This window comes from Phyllobates terribilis, unplaced genomic scaffold (assembly GCF_046119375.1).
Source record: "Phyllobates terribilis strain yellow unplaced genomic scaffold, ASM4611937v1 Scaffold_7__3_contigs__length_470593459, whole genome shotgun sequence".
In the NCBI taxonomy this organism is placed as follows: Eukaryota; Metazoa; Chordata; class Amphibia; order Anura; family Dendrobatidae; genus Phyllobates; species Phyllobates terribilis.
In genome coordinates, this window is record NW_027362767.1 from 308,476,407 (window position 1) to 308,497,222 (window position 20,816).

Sequence of the window (20,816 nt, forward strand, 5' to 3'; positions counted from 1 at the left end):
TAACAGACACTGCTACAGGCCCAAAAGTATTTACTGGGCTAGATGCAGCAAAAAATTGTTATTAAATACAAAGGTGGTGTAGCTTGGTACAGATGGGCTACTCCAATGAGTAACAGACACTGCTACTATGCCCAAAAGGTTTTACTTCGCTAGATGCAGTAAAAATTTGTTATTAAATACAAAGGTGGTGTAGCTTGGTACAGATGGGCTACTACAAAGAGTAACAGACACTGCTACTATGCCCAAAAGTATTTACTGGGCTAGATGCAGTAAAAAATTGTTATTAAATACAAAGGTGGTGTAGCTTGGTACAGATGGGCTACTACAATGAGTAACAGACACTGCTACAGGCCCAAAAGTATTTACTGGGCTAGATGCAGTAAAGAATTGTTATTAAATACAAAGGTGTTGTAGCTTGGTACAGATGGGCTACTCCAATGAGTAACAGACACTGCTACTATGCCCAAAAGGTTTTACTTGGCTAGGTGCAGTAAAAAATTGTTATTAAATTCAATAGTGGTGTAGCTTGGCACAGATGGGCTACTACAATGAGTAACAGACACTGCTACAGGCCCAAAAGTATTTACTGGGCTAGATGCAGTAAAAAATTGTTATTAAATACAAAGGTGGTGTAGCTTGGTACAGATGGGCTACTACAATGAGTAACAGACACTGCTACAGGCCCAAAAGTATTTACTGGGCTAGATGTAGTACAAAATTGTTATTAAATACAAAGGTGGTATAGCTTGGTACCGATGGGCTACTTCAATGAGTAACAGACATTGCTACTATGCCCAAAAGGTTTTACTTGGCTAGATGCAGTAAAAAATTGGTATTAGATACACAGGTGGTGTAGCTTGCAACATAGATAGGCTACTCCACTGACTAACACACACTGCTAGAGGCCCAAAAGGATTGGCTTAGCTAGATTTAGCCAAATGCTGTGAAAAACCCTTGCACAGCACTGGCACAGACCTGCCTGGCAAAAAGTGCTAGGAACTGCTGTAACCTAGCCCTCAAAAGGGCTGCAATTACAACTAGTCCCTACTCCCTAAACCTGTCTATTTAAGAGCAAATTCACTTGCAATTCACACAGTTACAAAGTATAGCGCCCACAGCAGCAGTGGTGCCATCTAACACTCAGCTGCAGCAGTGAGAAAATGGTGGTGACGGGGAAAATGGCTGGGTCTTATAGGGCAAGGACATGTGAAATACACAGCCAATGACACATGCCCTTGCTTGTGTGAAAAAAAAGCACTTCGCTGCGTGTGTGCGCTGCTGATAGGCTGACAGACTGCACCTCCCCACTGTAAATGCGGGAAAGAAAAAAAAAAATGGAGATCTTCATTATTTCTGCAGAGATCCATCCCCTGCCCCTCCCCCCGCCCACTCTACACTGAAACTGTCTATTAACAATGATTAACAGTATTACTGTGAAAAAATCCAGTTACGATTTTGGTGCACGAACAGTTATCGAACATAACCTCGAACATCCGGATTTTTTGCAAATCATTCGGGTTCGTCGAACCTCGAACACCGCCCAAAACAGCTCAAATTTGAGATTGGCGAACAGTTCAAGTCGAACACCGCTCATCTCTAATTATTATAAACTCCTAACAACAAATATTAAAATTTCCCAGCTGAAGGTCGGCTCAGTTTTGCACTGTAAATCGTTCAGTACTTATTTTGCTTCACTGAATATCATTCTTTTACTCTGTGTCCACCTCACAAGGGAGAAGTTCCCTTATTCATTCCCTTCTGAGCCGTCTAGATAGGAGTGCGTGGCCTTCAAGTTCTGCTCACTTAGTGGCATAGTTGGGTTGCTAGTGCTGAGGGCTAGGTAAGTATTTTGCTTCCCGTAATGAACCATTATCGCTCCCTGAGTCCCTTCCTTTTGTCCAATTTTCAACCTCTTTTCCCTCAAGCACTTGGAGCCATGGGAGAATAGAATACAGTCCATGTCATCTCAGTCATTACCTATGAAGAGCCTTATCATGCTGAGAGATTTGTCATCTTAATATGTGCCTTTGCAAAGCACAGCAGCCAATATCAATCTCATTGTGACTGCTGTGCTCTACATAGGAACTTTTGGCTCTTGCTGAAATTTACTTAGCTAGATTGCTGAGTGAACACTACCTACTCGAAATCACAGTAGGAGCAGGGTGAAATTTTATACCCCATGGAATTTGGTGCTTTGGAAACATCTCCTATGTATTTCCAGGCTACACCAGTGTGCTCTTCTCACTAGCTCTCATTTTATGGAATAAAAGCTGAATTTAGTCTGAGCTTTCCGATCCACCGTGGTGGCAGCCAAAATGGATATGATAGGCATGATTCACTAGGTAAGAACATCCATCCCTGACCTTGGCTGTGACTTTTTGTCTCACGGGGATAGAAAAGTTTTTTTGGGGGCCTTTTTAATTCAGAATGGGCTGCAATAAACTGTATCCTTGTGCAATTTTCTATGTCTCACTGTTCTCATTTTTTTGCATACCTGAATGGAAAGCACGATCTTTGGCTCTAAAAAAAAGCCCTTCAATTTATTATAGATTTGAACTAACTCAGTGTACTTTCTGTTTATTTAGTATTATGCAAATAAGGGGCAAATTTATGCCATTACCAATAAGCGGTTACCTGGTAATTTCTAATTGAGATCACAGATTCAGTGAAATATTATATTAAAAATCAAATAAATATATTAATAATAGCCTATAGAAATAAGAAAAAATGTGCAAACGCTGAGATCCACCAACATTTCTAAGATTAAAAATAATAGAATAATATTTCAAATTAAAAATGCAAAACCTAAATCTGATCCCAGCTCCTAGCAATTTTTGTTCCAGGAATTTCATTCAACAGAATCAACCATTGCAAAAATGTGCTCAGGGTTGGCCTCAGAGAGCTGTGCGATCAGTCGGCGCCAGTGGTTTTGACACTTGCAACACAAATTCAACACTTGGGGGCACAGGATACAGCTACACTGTAAAGCTTAGTCATTGATTAGTTTTATTTAAGCCCCCGTCTCACATAGCGAGATCGCTAGCGAGATCGCTGCTGTGTCACGGTTCTGGTGACGCAACAGTGACCTCACCAGTGATGTCGCTATGTGTGACACTTTGCAACGATCAGGCCCCTGCTGTGAGGTCGCTGATCGCTGAATGGGTTACTAGGTGCGCATGTGCCCCTAGTAACCCGCTGTTTATCATGGTTACCAGCCTGCTCCTGCTTCAGCGGGCTGGTAACCAGGAGCAGGACATCGTGGAAAGATTCTTTCCACGATGTCGCTGCTCCCCTGATCGTTGGTGAGCCTGCCTGTTTGACAGCTCACCAGAGACCACATACCGACACAGCAACGATCCCTGACAGGTCGTATCGTTGTCGGGATCGTTGCAGCGTCGCTAAGTGTGACGGGGCCTTTAGGAAACTGTCTCCAGGTGTTATTAGAGCACCTTAAGCTAGGGTCACATGGCTGTATTTCCTCTCATCCAAGAGAATCGGGCCGTTATGCAAATCACACTCTGATCAAACTCTGATAAGAGATTGATCAGAGTGTGTTCAGAGTGGGATCTGATTTTCTTGGAGGAGAAGATGGAAAAAAAAATAATTCTCTATCGTTTCCATTCTGTCAATCTGTGAAAACCGAACTGCACGCAGATGTCATTTATTTGCATGGCCGAGTGCGATCCGATAATCGGATCCAAGTAGTGTTGAGCCACCCCCGTAGTGTTCGAGTTCGGTTCGGTTCGTCGAACACCCGTGTGTTCGCCGTACTGTTCGTCGAACTGTTCGTCGAACACCTTCGAACACCGTTAAAACCAATGGCAGGCAAACAAAAACACATAGAAACACATAGAAAACACCTTCAAAGGTGTCCAAAAGCTGACAAACTGCTCAGAAGACATAACTAACACATGGAAAAGTGACAAGTACATATAGTCATGCGAAAATAAAAGAGGTGGAGGAGTAAAAGGAGGGGGAGACACAGATATAGGCATGTCATGCCCTTCTGAAATCCAAAAAGTGAGAAGCTGACACGTTCAGTCCGCTCCTGCCCGTGCCACCTCCGTGTCGCCAGGTTTGTGCCAGAGCCGCGGTGAATCCTGATGGCCAGCCCCCCTCTCCCAATACTGGTGCCTGTCCGCTGGTGGGTCGAGCGAGCCCCCCTGTGGTGGAGGCAGCTCTAAGCTTTTTAATTTAAATTGTCTCTCTAATTTGAATGAATACACTTTAAATCCATTTACAAGGATCTATTGGAGGGCAAGTCTCATGCCAGCAGCCGCGTAATTCCAGCTCCAGTAGCGTCCACTAAAGCTGCTGCAGTTAAAAAGATTTTATAAGGATCGAGCTCGGCTGTCCACCGCAAGGCATCCTACTGCCAGTCCCAGCCCCTATGCCTTGGGGTGCCTCCTGATGCTCTTCACTGAGTATCCCATGGTCCCGAAGCATTTCCTTTGAAAAAATTAAGTGTCTAAACTACAGGTGGTGTAGCTTGCTTAACAGCCGGGATAATCCGCTGACTAGCAGACACTGCTACTAGGCACAAAGTATTTCCTGGGCTAGATGCAGTTAAAAATTTGTAATTAGATACTCTCGTTGGATGCTGAGAAAGCATTCCATAGAGTCTCCTGGCACGCCATATATGATTCTCTTAAAAAGCTTGGGGTAGGGGTCTAGGGGACCCTTTTATAGCCAAAATCACGGCCCTGTATCACAATACGTCACCTAGGCTGAAGATAAATGGAACTGTAGCACCCTGAGGGCTCGGTTGCTACAGAGGTATTGCACCTCACCCAGAGGTGTGATATCTCACTCTCAGGTAAGGATGGAGTGTGGATCAGGACCCGACACCTGCATGCATTACACCACATTGCCGTGGGGCAGGGCGACCAATATGCCTCTGAGATGGGCACGACAGTCCCTGTCCCTGGCTGGAGTGGGGGGAGGGAACACTGAGGAAGGGGAACCCTGTAGTGCAGGAGCAGGGAGGAAGCAGTTCCTGGGTGCATTGAGAAGGGAGTATAAAAGGTGGGCACCATCTTAGTTCAGTGCAGAGAAGTCTGAGCACAAGTGGCAGGGAGCAGGGGCTCTGCATGAGCTCTGCTCCGGAGGCGGGCATAGTAACAGAGGCCCAGGCCTGGAAGAGGGAGAAGGAAGGAAGAGGAGCGGAGAAGGCTCCAGGAACGAGGAATGAAGGGATCCCAGGGGTGCGGACGGGCGAGTCGCCACCGCACGCCCGAATCCACCTGCGTGGAGGGGTCAGGCCAAAGGGGGAGACCGGTCCCCGAAGCTAGTGGAGGCAGGAAACGACCCTCAGCTAGAAAGCGGAGGCTGTGACATTTTATGTGGCGCAGCCCCTCGCTACACCCGCTAGGAAGGCACCACATAGGGTCAGGGAAACTGGCGCCAAGTTTACCAAGAGGAGGCCCGAGGCAGCCGGACAGAAGGGTTGGTAAGAAAGGCCAGACAAAGGACACACAAAGGGGGTCCTGTGAAGCGCTCCAAAGTTATCTGGGAGTTGTCTGAGCCCCTCACCTGGTGAGCACAGTACGACGTGGGCAGCCGTTACCTGCAGACGTGGTCTGGATAATAAGAACTGTGAGTAAAGGCCCTGGACTGCATCACTGACTCCGTGTCGTTACTGCTGCTGCCCTGCACCATCACCCCCATCCTCCGCATACACTGCCCTGAGGCTATACTCCTCCCGTGGGGAGTTATGCTACGCTCTGCTGCACCCACAACACCAGCCTCAGCGGTCTGCCCTGCAGCGGCGGTTCACTCTGACCGCAATCCACGGGTGGCGTAGTCGGACATTTAAACATCAAAACCACATAAATAGTTCCGCCACTGGTTTGACCACCCTGAGCCACGGAACCGGGTCGCCGCCACGAAGACTACAACCACCAGCATCCACCAAAAAGGGTCCGGCTCCGGGTGTCCCAAGGCCCAGGGGGTGCATCAGAACATTTTCATCACCTTTCACAATCACCAATGGGACAAGGCAGGGATGTCCTCTGTCCCCTCTCTTATACATCCTAGTGACGGAGCACCTGCTCTCATCAATTCGCCATAACCCCAATATTAGGTGGATTGAGGTGGGAGGCACCGAGTACAAGTGCTCTCTATTTGCTGATGATGTCCTAGTATATATCACTCAATCACATATATCCATCCATGCTGTTATGGCTGAAATAGATCACTTTGTTACATGGTCAAATTTTAAAATCAATGCAGCGAAGTCTGAGGCCCTTGATGTCTCCCTCCCCAAATCCATATAGGATTCCATCCAGTCCAACTTTCCCTTTGCCTGGCCCTCACAGGGTATCAAATACTTAGGAATTCCTATTCATAGAGACCTCTCCCATCTATGTTATCTTAATTTTGGGCCCTTTATTGAACAACTCCATACAGACCACGGTTGGCAAGTTAGAACTGTAAGATTCACTACGTGAACCACTGGTGTTTTGTGGAAAAGCACATGTACACTGCGTTCCAAATTATTATGCAAAAAGTGTTTAGGAGTGATAAGGGAAGAATTTGTTTGTTTGTCAGTTAAACTCATTGATGGTGATGTGTGTCAGGGCTCTTTATATCACTGTAAGCAATTGCAGACACCTGTGCTAATTAGTTTGGCAGGTGTGTCCAATGAAAGGCAAGACTACTTAAGAAGGTTGTCTCACATTATTAAGCAGCCTACATTTTCTGCCAAAATGGGAAAGAAAAAGGATGTGTCGGCTGCTGAGAAGCAACACATTGTGGAGTGTTTAGGTCAAGGCATGACTACAATCAACATTGTGCGATGATCAGGATGAAGTGTCTTGGCAATCAAGAAGTATGTAGCTGATTCACAGTACACACGTGTGCGTGCTGATAAGGGCAAATTGAGGACTCTTTCCTACAGGCAATTACGTCAGGTTGAAAGAGCAGCGGCAAAAAAGCCTTGTCATAGCAGCAGACAAGTTTTTGAAGCTGCTTGTGCCTCCAACGTCCCCCGAACAACAAGATGCAGGGTCCTTCAGAGGTTTGCAGTTATGCATACGCCATCCTGTTGACCTCCTCTATCCACTTCACACAAGCAGAAACGGCTCCAGTGGGCCAAACATTACATGAAGACTGATTTCAAAACTGTTTTGTTCACGGATGAGTGCCGTGCAGCGCTCGATGGTCCAGATGGATGGAGTGGAGGATGGCTGGTTGATGGACACCCCACGCAAACACGGCTACAGCGCCAACAAGGAGGAGGTGGAGTAATGTTTTGGGCTGGAATCATGGGGAGAGAGATTGTCGGCCCCTTTAGGATCCCTGAAGGCGCTAAAGATGAACTCCATAATGTATGTGGATTTTCTCAAACAGCACTTCCTGCCATGGTTCAAGAAGAAGAACCGTGTATTTCACAGCAAGATCATTTTTCTGCATGATAATGCACCATCTCATGCTGCACATAAAACATCTGCATCTCTGGCTGATATGGGCATAAAAGGGGACAAACTTATGGTGTGACCCCCATGCTCCCCTGACCTGTACCCCATTCAGAACCTTTGGAGCATCATTAAAAGGAGTGTCTATGATGGCGTTAGGCAGTTCACATCTAAGCAACAGCTCTGGGAGGGTATTCTGTCCTCATGCAAAACAATTGAAGCAGAAACCATCCAAAACCTGACAAATTCAATGGACGAGAGAGTTCAGAAGCTCCTTTCGAACAAGGGGTCCTATGTGAAAATGTAACATCACCTAGAATAAAGTTTTGAGTTGAAAACTGTTTGATTTCAGTTTCTAACAACCTGCTAATGCTTATAATTTCAAAAATGACCATTTTTTTGGTCTTTATTAAAATGAAAAGGTTGATCGAAAAGTTTGGGGGATCTAAGAGTGTGGCAACCCAGTAGTCATGATTACTTCGAATTCTGACAATATGAGGGTCATGCTGCAGGTAGTACAGCAAGAAGGCACTTATGTGTCTTGCGCATCTCGGAGCCCCAAAATTATTTTCCGGGCTAGATGCAGCTAAAAATTATTATTAATTTTAAATCTGGTGAAGCTTTAGTATAGATGGCCTAATAGGATCAGTGCTGCACACTGCTACAAAGCCCAAATTATTTTCCAGTCAAGATACAGATAAACATGATAAGTAATTTTAAATCTGGTGGAGCTTATTATAGATGGCCTAATAGAATCAGTGCTGCACACTGCTACAAAGCCCAAATTATTTTCCAGCCAAGATACAGATAAACATGATTAGTAATTTGAAAGCTTAAAACGGTTGGTAGGGTGATTTTAACCAATCATCAAGCTTTTACTCTCCCCAGGATGACACAGGAGTAGAAAAGTCATTTCGGATCCATGATTTGTTCATCTTTATGAACGTGAGTCTGTCTACATTATCAGTGGAGAGCCGCGTGCGCTTATCTGTCAGCACACCACCAGCAGCGCTGAACACACGTTCAGACAGAACGCTGGCTGCGGGGCATGACAAGATCTCCAAGGCGTAAGTGGCTAGCTCCGGCCATTTATCCAGATTGGAAGCCCAAAAAGAGCAAGGGTCCAGTGACACAGTCGTGGCTTCAATGTTTACTTGGAGATACTCCTGTACCATCGTCTCTAGGCGTTGACTATGTGTCAGACTTCTGTCTCCTGTGGCCTTGCAAAGGATGGGCTAAAAAAGTGGTGAAATGATTCTGCAAAATTGATGTTACCAGCAGATACTGTGGTTCTGTTACGTTTTGAGTGCTGAACACTTGACGGTCCCATGGTTGGCAAGTTGGAACTGTGAGATTCACTACGTGCACCACTGGTATTTTGTGGAAAAGCACATGTAAGATTCTGCAACAGTCTCTGCTGATACTCCTGCATGCGTGCATCCCTTTCTATGGCAGGAATAATTTCTGCAAATTTACTTTTGTACCGGGGATCTAACAGTGTGGCAACCCAGTAGTCAGGATTATTTCTAATTCTCACAATTCGAGGGTCATGTTGCAGGTAGTGCAGCAAGAAGGCACTCATGTGTGTTGCGCATCCAGGAGCACCAAGTCCCTGTTGTGTTGGTGGCGAGGTAACAATCATGCTTCCTTCCTCTGTCCTCTCCCCCTAACCTCGCACAACAGAAATGTGATCAAGGTCTCCCTCATCTGATGAGTCTTCCATCAGTTCGTCCTCCACTTCTTCCTGGGCTCCTGCACCTTCCTCACTAGTTTGGCTGCTACCATGCGCCCTGGTAAAACCATCTCCCCCACCCTCACATGCCTGCCGCCTTGGTGCTGCCGACCTTGCAGATGTTAGCCCTTCCGCATACAACTCCTCCTACTCTACTTCCTCCACCTCCTCTTGTGCCACCACCTGACTCCGAATTCTGTTTAACATGTGCTCCAGCATGTAAATCACCGGAATAGTCATGCTGATAATGGCATCGTCAGCACTAAACATCTTCGTTGCCATTTCAAAACTGTGCAGAAGGGTGCATAGGTCCCTGATCTGAGACCACTCCTCCAGCGTGATTTGCCCCACCTCTGGATCTCGTTGGCCCAGGCTATACGTCAGAACGTATTGCACCAGGGCTTGTCGGTGCTGCCACAGTCGCTGCAACATGTGCAGAGTTGAATTCCACCGGGTAGGCACATCGCATTTTAGCCGGTGAAGTGGCAGGCCCAACGACTTCTGTAGAGATGTAAGTCGCTGAGCTGCGGGATGCGAACGGCGAAAGTGAGCACACAGCGACCGTGCCCTCTGCAGAAGGTTATCTAGTCTGGGATAGTGGGCTAAAAATTGCTGGACAACCAGGTTCAACACGTGAGCCATAAAAGGCACGTGTGTGACATTGCCCCGGCGAAGGGCCGCACCCAGGTTTGCAGCATTGTCGCACACGGCCTTCCCTGGTTTCAGGTCCAGTGGAGACAACCATTCATGAAATTGGTTCTCCAGAGCTGACCACAACTCCTCAGCTGTGTGACTCACATTTCCCAGACATTTCAATGTAAAAACCGCCTGATGACGTTGAGCCCTACTGCCAGCATAGTAAGGAGGTGTGCAGGATCCCTTCTGCGCAGTTAGAAAGCTTGTGGCATGACCAGACAGGCTTTGGGTGCAGGTGGAAGACCGAGAGGAGGTTGAGGAGGCAGAAGCAGTGGAGGAACTTTGACATAAAGAGGATTGACGCACAACTCGTGGGGACGGCAAGACTTGGACAGCAGCCCCTTGTCCTGCTGTCACCATAGTTACCCAGTGCCCAGTCAGCGACATGTAACGCCCCTGTCCATGCCTACTCGTCCAAGTGTCTGTGGTGAAATGCACCCTGTCACACACAGAGTTTCTCAAAGAAGCGGTGATGTTGTGTGCGACATGCTGGTGGAGCGCAGGCACACCTTTCTTTGAGAAGTAGTGCCGACTGGGCATCTGGTACTGGGGCACTGCGACGGACATAAGGTCTCGAAAATCCTCTGTGTCCACCAGGCGGAAAGGCAGCATTTCTGTAGCCAAGAGCTTGCAGATGGTGAAATTCAACCTCTTAGCTTTCTCATGGCTAGGAGGAAATGGTCTTTTACTTGTCCACATCTGAGGGACCGAGGGCTGGCTATTGTGCTTAGACGGGGTTGATAAGGGTGTCCCCGGCAAACTGCCGGTCTGTGAGGAAGATGCAGGCGGACATGTTAGGTTGCCTTGATCCAAAGGTGGTGCTATCGATGTCGGACAGCGCTCAACACCAGCTGGTGTTCCCACCTCCAAAGAAAATGATGACCTGCCAATCACGCTGGCTGTTGCGGGTAAAGAGGTGGCAGGTCTGCGCCCCAAAACAGGTGTGACTGCTGTCCCCCCAGTCACAGAGGATGAAGAGGCCGCGGATGCACAAGATATGGCAGACGGTGGTTGGCCCGGCCGGCTAGGCCGCATTGTAGCACACTGAGCTTCGCACTGCAACTTATGCTTCATGTCCATGTGCCGGTTCATGCATGAAGTACTCAAACTATGTATTTTTTGGCCTCTACTTAGCTTTTGCTGACAAATGTTACAGATAACACGAGTTGGGTCATCTTTATCGATCTGAAAAAATGCCCAGGCTATGCAAGGCTTAGCACCCATGCGACCTGAAGAGCCACCACGACTTGTGGTGAGAGGCAGAGTTGTGTTTGAGGATGCAGTTGTTGACGTGCTTCCAGTACTATGTATCTGTACAGGAAGGCGCAACCTGACCTCGTCGTCACTAGCATCTTCCTCCACCTCCTCTGCTGACCTCATCTCTTGGCTAACTGTGGGTTGACAGTAAGTGGGATCTCCAACCTCATCATCATCACCCTGTGCGTTATCACACCCGTCGTCCTCAGAGCCAACCTGTTCCTGCCCTGACAAAAAACTAAAGTTGTCGTTCCAATCAGGTATTTGAGTCTTAGCATCGTCTTCCTCATTGTCTCCACCAAGAGGAGTTACAGTTTGGGAATGAGGGTCTACATTATGGTCAGAACCTTCTGTGTCTGGTCCTGGATCCGACTCATAAAGATTCTGGGCATCAGTGCAGATCATTTCCTCGTCTGGATTCACAGAAGCGCTGGAGTCGACCTCTGATTCCCAGGCTATAGTATGAGTAAACAGCTCTGCAGACTCAACCATCTGTTCTACCTCATACTCAGACGGGCAGCTGGAGATTTGGGAGCTGTGAGGAAGCAAGTGCGATTGGGGTGACACCTTTGAGGACTGGAGTATTTGTGATGTTGAAGTTGATGTGGAGGAGAGCCCACTTAAAGGAGCACTTGATATCCGTTGAAGCACCTGCTGTTTTTGTGCCTCATCTGGAATTTGTAGCGATTGGCGTGGCCGTAAGAAAGGGATCTTATCACATTGTCCGCTAAAAGAAGTAGACATTTTAGTTTGGCTGGAAGATGGTCTTTCTTCTGCAGATGTTACTGTTGCTTTAACACCTACCCCACGGACACAACCTTTTTTCCCCTTCCCAACACGCCTATTCCCCTTTCCACCAGCAGCAGGCCTTTTTCCACTCATTTTGGTGGTTAACTAATTCACAACTCTGGAGTTGTTTGCACAAAAAAACAATGGATGGGAACCGAGCAGAGCTGAGTGGCCAAACTGTGGTATTAGGCCAAAACTATTGGCTGGGTTAGATGCAGAAAAAAATTATATTCAATTTGCAACCTGATGGAGGTCTGTATAGATGGATTAATAGAACAAGTCCCACACACAGCTAGAAGCCCAATATTTTTTCAGAGCTAGATGCAGAAAAAAATATATTCAGTTTGCAACCTGATGGAGGTCTGTATAGATGGATTAATAGAACAAGTCCCACACACAGCTAGAAGCCCAATATTTTTTCAGAGGTAGATGCAGAAAAAAATATATTCAGTTTGCAACCTGATGGAGGTCTGTATAGATGGATTAATAGAACAAGTCCCACACACAGCTAGAAGCCCAATATTTTTTCAGAGGTAGATGCAGAAAAAAATATATTCAGTTTGCAACCTGATGGAGGTCTGTATAGATGGATTAATAGAACAAGTCCCACACACAGCTAGAAGCCCAATATTTTTTCAGAGGTAGAGGCAGAAAAAAATATATTCAGTTTGAAACCTGATGGAGGTCTGTATAGATGGATTAATAGAACAAGTCCCACACACAGCTAGAAGCCCAATATTTTTTCAGAGGTAGATGCAGAAAAAAATATATTCAGTTTGCAACCTGATGGAGGTCTGTATAGATGGATTAATAGAACAAGTCCCACACACAGCTAGAAGCCCAATATTTTTTCAGAGCTAGATGCAGAAAAAAATTATATTCAATTTGCAACCTGATGGAGGTCAGTATAGATGGACTAATAGAATGATGCTATGCCCAAAAGATTTTACTTCACTAGGTGCAGTAAAAAAATTGGTATTCTATACACAGGTGGTATATCTTGCAACACAGATAGGCTACTCCACTGACTAACACACTCTGCAATAGGCCAAAAAGGATTAGCTTTGCTAGATTCAGCCAAATGCTGTGAAAAAAACTTGCACAGCACTGGCACAGACCTGCCTGGCAAAAACTGATAGGAACTGATGTAACCTAGTCCTGAAAAGGACTCCAATTACAATTAGTCTTTACTCCCAACCTATCTATTTAAGAGCACAGACCTGCCTGATAAAAGTCGTAGGAAATGCTGTAACCTACTCCTTAAAAGGACTGCAATCACAACTATTCCCTACTCCCAAGCTATCTGTAGATTTGTGCGAAAATTGGCTTGAAATTAACAAGGTATAGCGCACACAGCAACAGCGGTGCCGTCTAACACGCAGCTGCAGCAGTGAGAAAATGGTGGCGACGGGGAAAATGGCTTGGTCTTATAGGGCAAGGACATGTGACATACACTGCCAATGACACATGCCCTTGCTTGTGTGAAAAAAAGCACTTCGCTCCGTGTGTGCGCTGCTGATAGGCTGACAGATTGCACCTCCCCACTGCAAATGCGGGAAAGAGAAAAAAAAAGGAGATCTTCATTGTTCCTGCAGAGATCCATCCCCTGCCCCTCCCCCCACCCCGCTGTACACTCAAACTGCGTATTAACATTAATTTTCATCATTACTGAGAAAAAATCCAGTTATGATTTTGGTGCACGAACAGTTATCGAACATAACCTCGAACAGCCGAATTTTTCTCAAATTGTTCGTGTTCGCCGAACGGCTCGAACACCGCCCAAACCAGCTCGAATTTGAGATTGGCGAACAGTTCGAGTAGAACAACGCTCATCTCTAGATCCAAATAGAGCATGCTACCATTTTTTCCTCGGACCGACAAGGTCCAAGGAAAAAAATTGTACATGTGCACGGTCCCATAGACTAACATTGGTCAGAGTGTGATCGGATTGCACGCAGACCGAAAATATGGTCATGTTATTTGTACATTGTATCATTATATTATTTGGGTACTATATGACACACTATAGGGCAGGGGTCACATGCTGAAATTTGTTTTTCTTATCATCATTTTACAAGTCAGAGTAAATGATGTGGTTACTGTGTTTATACATCGTCATATACCACCCATCATCTTTATACCTTTTTATTGTTTTCTAATGTGTTTGTGAAAAATGTTGGTTGTCCATGATTTTTGGATAAGCAGTCTAAAATAATAATTGCTTGGAAACCCTATACAGGGGTTATTATTCTTCCAGTAGTAACACTGACCATTTTCATAAAAACATGCATAAATAAATGAATGCAAAAAGGGTAAGGCAGAGTGGATTATATTAAAATAAAAAGACATTTTTTGTTTCAAGAACATTTAAAAACATCCTTGAAAAATATTAAATACGGGTTACTAGAAATAATAGAGCAATTGTTACAGTGTTGTCTTCTGGGAGGTCATAGGCACAGGCTATTGGGACTATTGCAGACTGTCTCATTACTGAGAGCAATCCATCCCTGGACACAGCTTTGTCATGAGTGTCATGGTCTGTGGTCATATTCTTTTTTAACATTGCACCAAGACTGTTGCTTAGTAACAAGGATGACTAGGGCAGCTATAAGAGACGCATAAAAGCAAATCAGAGGGTTTTGGGACACAGTTACAAAGAAAGAAGTTATAGTTGACAAATGAAAAAAAAATACATTTATTCCTTTATAAAGTATATGTGAGATTAACGTACCTGGAGCTCAGGGATCACGGGTCCTCTTTGCGAGCACGATCCAGCAAATGTTGTTAATGGTGATGGAAGAACAATTGGATTTGGGTTGATAAAACTACTGATATCACATAATGGGGTCTCCGTCTCTGACCTCTGCATCACCACCTTGTCAACCACTATGAATTTATTCCAAGGAAGCCACAGTGTCCTCTTCACAGCTATGAAGGGCGATCGCTCAAATAGTAAAGTGATAGATATGCCACCAAGAGTGACAAGGTCAAAACTAAGATAATGAGACAAAATAGGATAGCATGAGTGGAGATGACAAATTTATTATAGGATTACATGCTCAGAGTTTATGGGTGGTATACAGAGAGAATGCTGATCCCTGTGTCAGACCTGTAAGCACTTCTTGTGTTGTTTTTTAATATGCATATGAAAACTTGCTCTTTTTTTCTTCCAGAAGTTAATCAAATCTCTATATAAGAATGGAGGTGTCTAGAGGTACAATACGAGTCCAAAAAATTCTAAATAAATAAATAAAATTATGGCTTCCCTGTCTATGACACCCAAGCCTAGGTTTCAGGACTCTTTTTTACCAGCATAGGTTAATAAAGGGAATCTGTCAGCAGGTTTTTGTTTTGTAATCTGACAGCAGCAAGATGTAGAGGCAGACACCCTCTACATTATCTATAATGGTATGTGAATAGAAGACTACCTAGAGGTGCGGCAGTGGTTTTGATCCTTGCAACTCCAATTCTACACTTGGAGCATGGGATACAGCTATATTGTCTAGCTTAGCCATTGGTTAGAGTTATTTAGGAAATAACACCTTTGCGTAGGTGTTATTAGATCACATTATAGTAAAGCTATCATTACTGTATCGTTATAATATTTAGGTACTGTATGTCTGGTACACTATTGGGGTGAAGGCACTAGGAAATACTTCAAAGTGCACCATCCATAGAAACAGTGGGAGAAGTGAGCGCAGCACCGGCACTCTGCTTCTATCTTCTAACTGTGAATAAAATGTCAGGGGGTAGTGATAGAAGCAGCAAGTGACACTAGCCCTGTCCTCTAGTGATGATTCATTTTAAGGCGGTGCTACAAGCTGTGGTAAGGCACTGGTGTCACTTATTGCTTCTATCTCCGCCCCCTGATGACATCTTGTTTCACAGAAAATGCTGCAGTGGAGATAGAAACCGAGTGCCAATGCTGCGCTCACACCTCCCACAGTGTCTATCACCCTGAATCCAGGACATCTTCAGAGGTCGCTGATACAACAAACTGTAGTAAGTAACAGAACGGCTGCCCCCTGATGACGTCCTGTTCCAGGAGAGGTGATAGACACTACACAGAAATGAGTGCAGCCCCAGCCTCCTGTGACATCTTGTTTGAGACTCCTCTCAAAACAAAACGTCACAGGAAGTGAAGTAAACAAAACACATTTAGGGATTAGCAGGATAGGGAGTAGTGTAGGCTATTGTATAATAAAGCCAATTACAAAAGTGGTTAGTGTATAAAGATAGATATTTACAAAGAACATTTTAGGTACTAGAACATTGCTTTAAGGTACATATCAATTGCCGTCTCTTCTAAATACATAAAGTGCCTCCATAGATATAAACTCTATTCCATATGACTATAATAAATGTGGAGAGGAAAATAAAATGCTAACATTCTAGAAAGGGGAACCCCATATTTATTTTAGGGAAATAGTCACCATGAGTGTTTAAGTAATTGTAATAAATCTCTACAAATGTTTGGAAATGACACACTCAAAAAAGAGATATCATCATTACTCATAACTGTCTGCTTCTGATTGAAAGACAGATGTAACTTAAGATAAATGATAAGCGTTTGATGGGTAAAATAAAAAAAGGATATGGCCTGGACTTTGAAATAATGCTACTTTAGGCAAATAATGCAACTAAATATATCCATAGTGAAAACATAGTTTGTTAGTGAAGTTTAACCAGGACAACTTTTTACACAGATCATAAATGAACTTGATGAATGAGGTCAACTTACAAAACTTTCCACTGATTTTCATGAGTGGTTCTGTACTTCCAGAATTATTGTTCTGGAGAGAACAAAACTTTTGACAACTAGTTCATGATTCATATACCATAATACAAATGTCTAAGTAGTAAGTATATATGCATAATTATATAGCCAGTGCTGAGGTACCAGAGGCCAATTTGCACGCATATGCCCACAGTTGCTAGTTGCTTATAAAAAAATGCTGCTAATGTCTATCTTTAGTGACTTACACTGACACAATGGATGGGAAAACATATACTGGGCTACTTCAGACTAAATATAAATGATTTTTAATAGGCAATATGTAATAATGTAATCTGCTATTGATCTGTAGTGCACACATATAGATGACCTAATGTAAAATGTGCTTTATAAGACAGGTTTGGCTTTGGATATACATATATATGATTTTAGCATTTTATTAGCAGCTTCAGATGTTCAGTATTAATTGAAAATTGTTAAGAAAAGTTGTACCTTCCATCTTGACGACTGATTGTATATCCATAGTCGTTGTGATGCACAAAACTGACATTGACACCTACCAATGGTGTTCCATCCACGGCTAGCACTTGACCTCGAACTACACAGGAACGACTAAAAGAAAGAAGGGGAATTATTGTTAAATTCAATCAATTTTATAGATATTAAGCAGCAGTGGCCTCCACAGAGAGAAGAGGCCCCTGTGCAAGAACAGTATATGGGCCCTTTGCGGTCCAATAACGCATCATAACGCACAATTCCACCTGCTTTGGAGGTGAAAGCCAGTCCTCTTACATTATGGTCCCCTGTGTGCCTGCACATGCTGCACCACTAGTATGTCCGCCACTGTCACCAGGTTTTTGCTATGTAATCCAAGAACACCTGTAACACCAGGTGTGAGTGCAACACAGAGAGTCACGCCAGGTGTGAGTGCAACACAGAGGAGAAAGGGAAAGGGAGTCCAGACACTAGGGAAAGGGGGAAGAGGTGACCTCTTAATCTGGACAAGTGTCACCCTGTCTTCCCCTAACGTCCCTATACAGCCTCCGCAGCTGTATACACCCAGACTAAAGGGAGGTAGTCGCTGGGTCCTAAACACAGCCTCCTATCTAGGCAGATGTCTGCATTGCCAAACATGGAGATCTCCTGCAAACCACTGCAGGGCAACTGTCTGTCACCTCTGCCACACCCGTGACAGCACCATAATGTATGACTAGAGGCCCTTATTACAGTGATGTGTCACTTACTGGGCGGTGTTTTGCTGTTTAAATACAATCAGTGTATTATCAGCAGGAGATTATCACTACACGACAACTGGCCTCGTGCTTCCTAGTCCAACCACATCCCCAGCGCTGATTAGCAGCTCTCTGTCACTGTACAATGTACCAAAACAGGATAAAAACATGTTTAAAAATTGGCTGTGCTGCTGGAAAGAAGTCTTTGGCTGCAATATTCTTAGAAGGCTCTTTATTGTCTACTACTCGTTTCAATGCCATACCGACATCTTTATCAAGTGTAAAATAACCAACAGGTCCAAGTATAATAGTCATTCAAACAATTACAAAGGAACATGAAGTGTGGTAAAGAAAATCAGAGAAATTATATGATATGCCTGAAGGCTTTCCAACAGGCACCCCACAGAAATAATTGTCAAATCTAACAAAAAATCTGCATTCTGTTACTTTACAAATCTGATTATCGTATATCCTATAATTCGCCCCTACAGGCAGAATCCCATCCTGCAGAGAAGATCTGGTTAGATTTCGCTGAGGACCTGAACCAACCACATTTTACTATTACATTCACATTAAATAGACCCTGGGCATTATGTCTTCTTAACTACAGAACTTTACAGGATGCATGACCTCATAGAATCTACGTTTTGTGCAGGATTGTTGATTCTAGGTAATTCAAAAAACGGTCTATAGAAAGTTATCCTGTTAGATCTCATATAGGACAAATGCCATAGCTATAAAATAATGCTGCTAAAACGGTTAGTATTTCTTGCAGAATGATAAACACTGGCAATATGAGTAATACTGTTGTTATATTTGTTTAAATCATATCTCAGCTTTGGGTTAGTTTACATTAAAACTCAATCTTTCTGGTTCCTACTATATATTTCATTGACATAATCAATTTTACAATACAAAAGGGAAGACATAGGAAATTTAGTTGGTCACTCTTTTTCTACAGACTGTTTAGTTTGCAGTCTATTAGCTCCTGGTTTATGAATATTATGTGAGACTGACAATGCTGCCAGAACTATTGTGACAGACAAGGAAAGATAAGACAATGGGGAGCATTATTACGATTTGTGTTTATTTGCTTTTCTAATCTGGCTTTTTTATGCCAGCATGCTATAAAAAGAAAAGGTATGGAATAACATAGAAGATTGCATTATTTAATCCATGGAATCCAGTAAAAAAGCATATTTTCTGAACATGTCCCTCCAAAACTCTTTCACTCCTCCTCCACTCCTCTTTCACATCACCTGAAAGTGGGTGTTATACACCTGTCTCAGCTCTGTGACTGGGTTTTGCTTCTTTCCCCTATGTTTGGCTCCTTTGGTGTTGGTGTGTCGAGTTACATTGGTAGCCCAGCAAGCATCACTGATGTCATCTTAGGCCTTTTCATGCCAGCTCTGGCAGCTACTCACTGCTTGAATATTCAGGAATTAAAGCACTCTGCTACCAGGTGCTTTTTCTGGAGTTAGCCTCCTCTTCCATTTAACTCTGGCTCAGCCAGATGTCTAATATTTTTTGTCTGTCTGAAATCCAGCAACCAACTACTAATTCTAAGCTCAACCCAGAATTCCAGGCGCTATTGCACTCTTAGATCTGCAATGCCAATTTATGTTAATAAGTTCATCTCTGCTATACTGATTCTGTCCATATTTGCTACATTGCCATTTCTATGCATAAATGCACCTCTGCATGCAAGGTGCCAGTTTGACTATACAGTTCTGATATTCCTTTGAGTAACCACATTCTCTGCAAGCAAGCTACCAGTTTGCTTATATATCTATGCTATTCCTGGGTGTAACCACATCTTGGCAAGCAAGTTACCAGTTTTCCTATTTTTGCTATTCATGTGTGCCAATGGAACTGCACTTTTTAAAGAAAGATATCAGTTTGCCTTTACATCTCTCCTGTCCCTATTCAGTCTGCGTAGCTGGCTCAGCTGCATCTAATGCTTCCAGCTCCACTTGCCCATCAACTGTACTGCATATTCTACTGCACTGGTCCTTGCTAATCTACATGCCATTCAGCAAGTCCAGCTCCGCTGCACCATCATGACCTATGGCTTAGAGAATTCACATCACCAGGTGAGCCCTTAAGATCAAGTTTAATGCTAAGACTATCTGATTAAGGAACTTCCCCATCAAGTACAAGAAACCAATGAAAGCACTGATTTCCAAGAAGTTTCATGATGCTTTAGCAGCACCAGAGATTTGACCGTTTTTCTGGTAGTTCAGGAGACCTTCTTTTCCAGAAGCCTCCTGGTAACTGTTTGGTCTATATATGAAAACAGTGACTGGTAAAAAAAAAAAACCCAAAACAACCTTTTATCTCTCTAAATCCATAAATTGTGTTCCCCTATTGCTGCCTTAGGCAATTGCCTCCTCACCAACTGCCTGTTCAGACCCTGACTTATATTTCAAAATAGAGATTTATGTACTGAATTTAGAATGACTTATACTTAATAAATATAATTACAAAAGGCATTGAAAAGCTAAAAGACAAGATTGATTCCTGCATAACAAGTCAAGGAGGATAGGTAGATGCACATGAATTTAACATAAAATTCTGATCACCCCCACTTCCATTGTCTCTGATGAATTACCTTGGTATTACAGTCAGTAGCAATACATTTGAGTAGCAAAGCAGCACCAAGAGTGGGAGTTCTAGGAGATAATTATTCTGCCATTATCTGTCAGATATGAAAAGATAACACCTCTATACACCAGTGAACGTCTCAAAGCTGAATTTAACAACCATCTTAATGCTTAGTTCAGTGAAGCTGAAATCTTCTCATATATGTGTTAGACTGTAATGTTTTTTTACATATATTAAATTAGTTTTTTATCGATTCCAGGACCTTCTAACCTAAAAAACCATTGGGACTTATAATAATAACCTTGATAGGGTTTCAAAATACTAAACTATGCATGTCTTGCAGAAATGGCTGTATA

General features: G+C 43.8%; 1 protein-coding gene across 5 annotated transcripts in view; it reads right to left on the minus strand.

Annotated features, from left to right (window-relative positions):
• Positions 1-20,816, minus strand: part of TENM1 (teneurin transmembrane protein 1) — a 1,319,062-nt gene that overhangs the window by 285,941 nt on the left and 1,012,305 nt on the right. For all 5 annotated transcript variants that reach the window (XM_073641092.1, XM_073641091.1, XM_073641090.1 and 2 more), the window contains 2 exons: positions 17,117-17,236; positions 14,621-14,882 (listed from right to left, as the gene is read on the minus strand). In XM_073641092.1, the coding sequence (XP_073497193.1) occupies positions 14,621-14,882; positions 17,117-17,236 (382 nt within the window). The remainder of the gene's footprint in view (positions 1-14,620; positions 14,883-17,116; positions 17,237-20,816) is intronic.